The sequence below is a fragment of the Lottia gigantea genome (assembly GCF_000327385.1).
Source record: "Lottia gigantea unplaced genomic scaffold LOTGIsca_47, whole genome shotgun sequence".
Taxonomy (NCBI): Eukaryota; Metazoa; Mollusca; class Gastropoda; family Lottiidae; genus Lottia; species Lottia gigantea.
Window position 1 is genome coordinate 2,176,802 of NW_008709640.1, and position 7,833 is coordinate 2,184,634.

General features: G+C 32.7%; 1 protein-coding gene across 1 annotated transcript; it reads right to left on the minus strand.

Moving 5' to 3' along the window:
- Positions 1-583: 583 nt before the first annotated feature.
- LOTGIDRAFT_124615 (hypothetical protein) lies at positions 584-1,576 on the minus strand (the record flags this gene model as incomplete). Its single annotated transcript, XM_009061344.1, has 1 exon — positions 584-1,576. One exon carries the CDS (start codon positions 1,574-1,576, stop codon positions 584-586), a length of 993 nt encoding a protein of 330 aa, XP_009059592.1.
- Between the last annotated feature and the right edge of the window lie 6,257 nt (positions 1,577-7,833).

Below are 7,833 nucleotides of genomic sequence, written 5' to 3' on the forward strand. Positions count from 1 at the left end.
TCAAACTATATATTTTTTTGACACCGCAAAGATTTTATGACAAATCTCTATACCTTGCCATAAATTCTTAAAGATGGGTCTCCTTATTTTTTATTGTCAAATTAAGCAAACTATTTGATCTTTAATAAAACATGTAAATATATGCTAAATATATATATAAATATATAACTCTCACCTGTGGACGAATAATTTAAAAAAAAAACAAAACAAAAACAGCTATTCAAAGTTAATACGGAGTAATGTCCAGAATAAACCCCCACCTTAAAGGGATTGTAAAAAGATTTTCTAAATTTTGCACCAGAGGCGTGAAATTGAAATAGGTTCCTGTAATTCGACTAAAATTAAGTGTTTGATGACATCACTAATCACGAAGGCCCTTTGTGATAAGCATATTTTGCGACTAGTGACGTCACCAAAACCTTAGTTTTAGTCGAATTGCAGGAAACCACAGAAAATTGGAATGCTGGAAATTTATACCCGAGTGTTCCCGATACACATAAAATCTTTTAAAAAACCACTTTACAATCCCTTTAACTCTTGGGATGATCAAGTTCAGATCTCTATTCAATGCATTTAACGATCTCTAATATTGCTTTTCTTTCTTGTACCCAACAGCTCTAGCATGGGGACCGAGATTTTTATCAAAAATAAACGACCACACAACTTTAACCCAGGACGTGTGATAAGGAATGTCTTCATAAAACTCACTGGCTATCTCCTTGACTTTAGGTAATCGATGGTAAGGTATATAAGGAAAATCGTGGTGCTCTATGTGATAACCTACATTAAACAAAATAAAATTTAATGGTCCATAATACGAATGTGTACCTAGGCTGTCGGTAAAGAGATAATGCTCGGAGATGAAGTGGCCGGCTAAAGGATGAAGTCCGAAACCAAACAATGTTCCGCAAATTAGGTATATCAAAGATTTGTATCCGAACAACCAAATGATAATCAGATCAAAGGAAATCTGCACTACACAATTCACGATTTCCCAGGCACCAACTGTTTTGGGACTTTTATAAAATGGACGGATTGCATGAATAAATGGATGAAACAATAGCCATAGTATTTTAGTTATAGGATGTCGAAACATAAAACTCTCTAATCTAGTAGGAATGTCGACATCTTTGTTTTCTTCTCCGAGAAATCGATGATGATCGGCGTGGTACTTCCTGTAACTTATAGCTAAAGGCACTGCAACAGGCAGATTACACCATAAACTCAGAAGTCTGTTTGCAACTGGTCTTCCATGACCAAACGCCAAGTTATGTCCGATTTCATGTATAGCACTACCCAGAGAATGATTTAAAACGGCACCAAAACAATATGCCATTACTACTATGGCACCCCAAGAAGCGTCCTGTATTGCCCAACACATAAATATCTGAATTAATACTTCCACGGTTACTATATAAGCTATCCAAGAATCATATCCCATCAATTTCTTTATCTCGGGGTATTTTTTCAGTATATTTTGTCGTCTTTCTGTATGAGCTTCTTGACTCCACATCCATTCATCCTCGTTTGATGCAACTTTTGTAGATAAGCAATGAAATTTATCAAACCACCGCATTATGTTGTCTTGCTGGTAGGCCTACACTGAAAGCAGAAAACAGATAACATTAATGAGATATTACCTACTGCTGTTTTCGATACGGAATCACTCATCGGGATTTTTGGGAATGGGGTTAAACTAAGGATATATAGGATAGAAAATATGTTGCAAATGTTTGTATTGAGCAATCCATCAGTTCTATAAGATCATTTCATCCGATTAAAACATTTTAAATCCGGGATTGTAAAGTGTTTCTGAAACAATTATGTATATCGGGGACACTGAAATTTCAATAAGACGTCCGTGGTTCCTGCAAAATATGCTTTATCACAGTGACGTCATCAAACACTTAGTCTTAGTCGAATTGCAACGTCTGATTGAAAATTTGAATGGTGCAAATCGATGCCACAGTGTCTCGATAGAAAACCTTTTTACAATCCCTTTAAAGATGGGTTACCTTATTTTGATTTATGAAAATGAAAATGCTAAATTATATGAATAAAAAGTAGAGTAGTCTCACATGTCCATAATTGATTCATAATGAGCTAAATTAGAGGAGAATTACCAACAGAATTCCAATGAGTGACCTATCAAGAAAGGTCAAAAAGTCTTTTTTGTTTAACCAGACTATGCCTGGACATTAATTTATGATTGGTAAAAACTCTTACTTATATGCAATAAAAACACAACGATATAACTAAGAATACACGATAATTCATTAGAAACACCAATTAATCAAATGGTTTGCTTAATTTAACACTAACAATTTAGGAAACCAATCTTTAATAAACTTGTAATCATAAATGATATATCTTTTGCCAATTTGGAATTGTTTACTCTTTTACAGAATGTTAAGAAATGAAAGTACTTTCATTCAAGTAAAATAGATAGTGAGTAGCTTAACCTTGCAGACCACCGATCTGTAGAAGAAAACTAATCGTTTGATATAAAACACATTCTGATTTCTCACGAAGATCAATAAATTCCAGTCATTACTGGAGTGAGGTGAAAGATAATTTTAAAGTGATATATTCATCTAAATCTTTGCTTTATCCACAGCTCAATTTCATCTGTCACTTTCAAAATCGGATGTCTATGTCTCCAACAATTTAACAAAAGCGTATACACCCGGTATCAGTTTTCAAAATTAAGATAGGATGTCTAGTTCTCCAACAATTTAACGAAAACATACACCGGTATCAGTTTTAAAAATTAAAATCGAGTGTCTGGTTTTACATCAATTTAACAAAAACATATACACCAGTATCAGTTTTCAAAATTAAAATCGGATGAAGGCCTATGGTTCTCCAACAATTTAACAAAAACGTACACCGGTATCAGTTTTCAAACTTAAAATCGGATGTCTGGTTCTCCAACAATTTAACAAAAACGTACACCGGTATCAGTTTTCAAAATTAAAATCGGATGTCTGGTTCTCCAACAATTTAACAAAAACGTACACCGGTATCAGTTTTAAAAATTAAAATCGGATGTCTTGTTCTCCAATAATTTAACAAAAACGTACACCGGTATCAGTTTTCAAAATTAAAATCGGATGAAGGCCTATGGTTCTCCAACAATTTAACAAAAACGTACACCGGTATCAGTTTTCAAAATTAAAATCGAGTGTCTGGTTCTACAGCAATTTAACAAAAACATACACCAGTATCAGTTTTAAAAATTAAAATCGGATGTCTTGTTCTCCAATAATTTAACAAAAACGTACACCGGTATCAGTTTTCAAAATTAAAATCGAATGTCTGGTTCTACAGCAATTTAACAAAAACATACACCGGTATCAGTTTTAAAAATTAAAATCGGATGTCTTGTTCTCCAATAATTTAACAAAAACGTACACCGGTATCAGTTTTCAAAATTAAAATCGGATGTCTGGTTCTCCAACAATTTAACAAAAACGTACATCGGTATCATTTTCAAAATTAAAATCGGATAGGTTAGAAATTCGGGCAATTTCAGCTATTCAAAAAATCGTTAATGCTTTTGGAAGCTGTTAGATAACTATAATGTACGGATTTGAGTAAAATAAATGCCTTATAATTGTAGAGACATATATTATGTCTACTTATTCTAAAGGTTTCAACTAAAAATATCGAGCCATTATAAAGTCAAATACCAAAACTATGTCAAGCTGTTACACCCTACATTCTATGGGGTTTTTCAGAAGTAGGCCATTTTTATACGCCCACATGAAACGTGGAGCGTATATTGCCGTCACCCATATCCGTCGGTCCGTGCGTCCGTCCGTCCACAATGACTCGTAAACACTGTACAAGACACAATTCTTTACGGATTTTGACGAAACTTGCTGAAATCGTTTATTATCACCCTCACCCAAGAATGAACCCTATTGAAAATCGATAAAATCGAAAAATATTCAATATGATTTATTGCCCTTGTTCTTCAAAACGTGTTCGATTTTTAGCTCGTAAACACTCTACAAGTCACAATTCTTTATGGATTTTGACAAATTGTTTATTATCACTCAAGGTTGAGCCCTATCGAAAATCGATAAAATCGAAAAATGTTTAATGAGTTATTGCCCTTGTTCTTCAAAACGCGTTAGATTTTTAGCTCGTAAACACTCTAGAAGACACAATTCTCGACGGATTTTGACTAAACTTGGTGTGAGTGTACGTAATCACCCAAGGATAAACCCTATTGAAAATTAGAAAAATCGAAAAATATTTGGTATGAGTTATTGCCCTTGTTCTTGAAAACGCGTTCAATTTCTAGCTTGTAAACATTCTAGAAGGCTCAATTATTGACAGATTTTGGCGAAACTTGGAGAAATTGTTTATTATCACCCATGGATGAACCCTATCGAAAATCAAAAAAATGTTTCATAGGAGTTATTGAATATTTCATACTGGTGATTGATACTGTACTGCTAAATATTTTTATTCAAAATCAAAGCTGCAATGGGCGTATATTACCTTGCATGGCAAGCTATCTTTAGGGTTTTCCACTACTTTAGACTATAAATTGTAAATTTAGACGTTTTTATTTAAGCAAATCGTATCGACAGAGATCAAAGTATTCATCTTTATAAACAAAGCTCCTACAACGATTTGCCTACAATACACATTTATTTTAGCGATTTGCCAAAGCACTTGGCTCAAATTGCTTTGGCGCCATTTTTTTTAAGGTGGCAAGCAAATTGTAACTTCAAAATAATACGAATGTAATAAAAGTGTATACATGTTCATTCATGACTTGAAAATGTAGTTGATTCAGGTTTATTCTGATCACAGATTCACGTTGACATTTTGACCATTGTAATTGAGTTCATTGCAGTCTGTTAGAATTCAAACAATACCTTATTAAACTTAAAGGGGGCTTCCGCTTTTTTCGTAGGTCGAAAAATTGATTTGCTCGAATTTGTGAAAACTATAAACCAAAATCTATAGACATGTATCCCATAACATATCTGAAAGTTTTAACTTAAAAAATCCAGCCGCTAATTTTTAAACGCCAAAACTTTACGTAAAAACTGTTGGAAAACTACTTTACGGATTAGAGTAAAATAAACGCCTAGATACATATAGCATACTTTAGAAACATTGTTAGGTATAATTTATGTTCTTGATATTGAAAATGTTTTACAAAAAAGCGGAATGCCCCTTTAAACAATACTTCAGGGCGTGTACAACAAAAGGGTTTTTCTATTTTTTATTTCTGTACCACACCCGCATCCCTTTTCACTTAAATACACCACTGCGGAGAAAATAGCCTTACTGAATAGAACGTCTTAAACCATAATTGCCCAAAGAAAATTATATGCTAGATTACAAAGAGCCTTACAGTAACCCCTAAAATATTTTAAATCCTCCTCCATTTTTTTATCATAGTTTAAAGAGTCGTCATCTTAACATTCATAACAATTCTAGAAACACATTGATTTGGAGGCTCAAATTTCGACGGTGAGCTGTAAGCACTATTACTGATTGGTTTAGCTAAAAAATATTTATCCCGTTTCTGAGTTTGAAGTATGATTGGTCACTGTAAGGATACAGTTATATAATATAGTTAAACCTATCATTATTGTCAGAAAAGTGCGAAAAAAAAACATCAGCACAACTAAGATATTCATCAAAAACTCGGAAACCGAGATTTGTTTGTCTATATTAAGTCTAAAGATGTTGTGTAATCATACGCAGAATCCCAAGTTGTCACAGGGGATCAAGACATAGCGTCATCGGAAATCTAAGCAAATTTGTAGTTCATCGGTATAAGAATGTCTAGCACGTGACAATAAAATGTTAATATCAACGTTTAGTACATTATTCCACGGTAAATTAATAATCGATATTACACGTAATTGTATACAGTAACATAACTGAATTCACACTTATTGGTTTCCACATGTTGTGATTTATAGAATACATATTATCAGACAAGCTTATATAACAGAACTGACTTGCCACAGAATTCAGTAGCAAAAGTATACTGACAAACTCTGTAATTTTCACAGTGATATAATCTTCAAATAAAAAATATATTACATAATACAGCAATATAAACTATAAAGATAAACTCTATAACAGAACACAGCAATATAAACTATACAGATAAACTCTATAATAGAACACAGCAATATAAACTATACAGATAAACTCTATTATAGAATACAGTGATATAAACTATACAGATAAAGTATATAACAGAATACATTGATATAGGCTATACAGATAAACTATATAACAGAATACAGTGATATAGACTATAAAGATAAACTCTATAACAGAATACAGTGATATAAACTATACAGATAAACTCTAAAACAGAATGTAATAATATAGGATATAAAGATAAACTCTATAACAGAATACAGTTATATAAACTATAAAGATACACTCTATAACAGAATACATTGATATAAATATACAGATAAACTATATAACAGAATACAGTGATGTAAACTATACAGATAAACTCTATAACATAATACAGTGATATAAACTATACAGATAAACTATATAACAGAACACAGAGATATAAACTGTAAAGATAAACTCGATAATAGAATACAGTGATATAGACTATAAAGATAAACTATATAAAGTAATACAGGGATATAAACTATACAGATAAACTCTATAACAGAATACAGAAATATAAACTATACAGATAAACTATATAACAGAATACAGTGATATAGGCTATACAGATAAACTATATAACAGAATATAGTGACATAAACTGTAAAGATAAACTCTATAACAGAATACAGCAATATGAACTATACAGATAAACTCTATAACAGAATACATTGATATAGACTATACAGATAAACTCTATAACAGAATACAGTGATATAAACTGTAAAGATAAACTCTATAACAGAATACAGTGATATAAACTGTAAAGATAAACTCTATAACAGAATACAGTGATATAAACTATGAAGATAAACTCTATAACAGAATCGGTTACCGCATTTTGAATTCAACCTCGACAGTTGTTGCCCCTCTGATTGAGTCAGTCTGCCCACTGTTTGTATCCCCAGTCTGGGGAGAATGCCACTGGCGTCCTGACACCATAGCGATTAGAGATTGCGGACGGTTGCGGATAATCAAGTTCCGAACGTCCCAGTTGCATCAGAGTTGCGCTCGAAACTTATTCGCAACCATGCACAACTTGTAATCTGTTTTGTGTCAAACAATTGATGGTTAAGCTAGATTAACAGAAGGATACAACACTAACTTTTGATATAGCGAACCGTCACAACAGCCAAAAATGTCTTGACAGCATGAAGTGTTCCTTTTTAATAGAATTGTGCATGCAAGTTAAAGTCAATCACCGCTGTATGTTCGCGAATCAGAAAGCATTAAGGAGGTCAAAAATATAAAAAAAATTCTCTTTTCGTCTTAGAATAATATCAGATTTTTTGTGTACGATTAAGCACCCTTTCTGTTCCTTTTCTTTTATCTCCTACGATTTTTGTTATAAAAAATTATAAAAAACGCTAATTCTTACCTAGGCTTACTATTCAAAGTATAATAGTTTCTAAAACGAAAGTATATAATCCGTCCAACAGAAACCGTTCTCTCAGTCTGCCAATCAACACATCAAGCGCTTCAAATAGTTGGAATGTAAAGGTATAGTTACCTGTTTATATAGATCGTCCAAGCTACCTGACGTTGATCCACGTGAAACAGTCAATAATTATTAATAGCAGTCAGTACATGACCATGATAAAATGAGAGTTCGCGAACTGGGACGTTTTCCAGATTCCGTCCATATACTAATGCTAA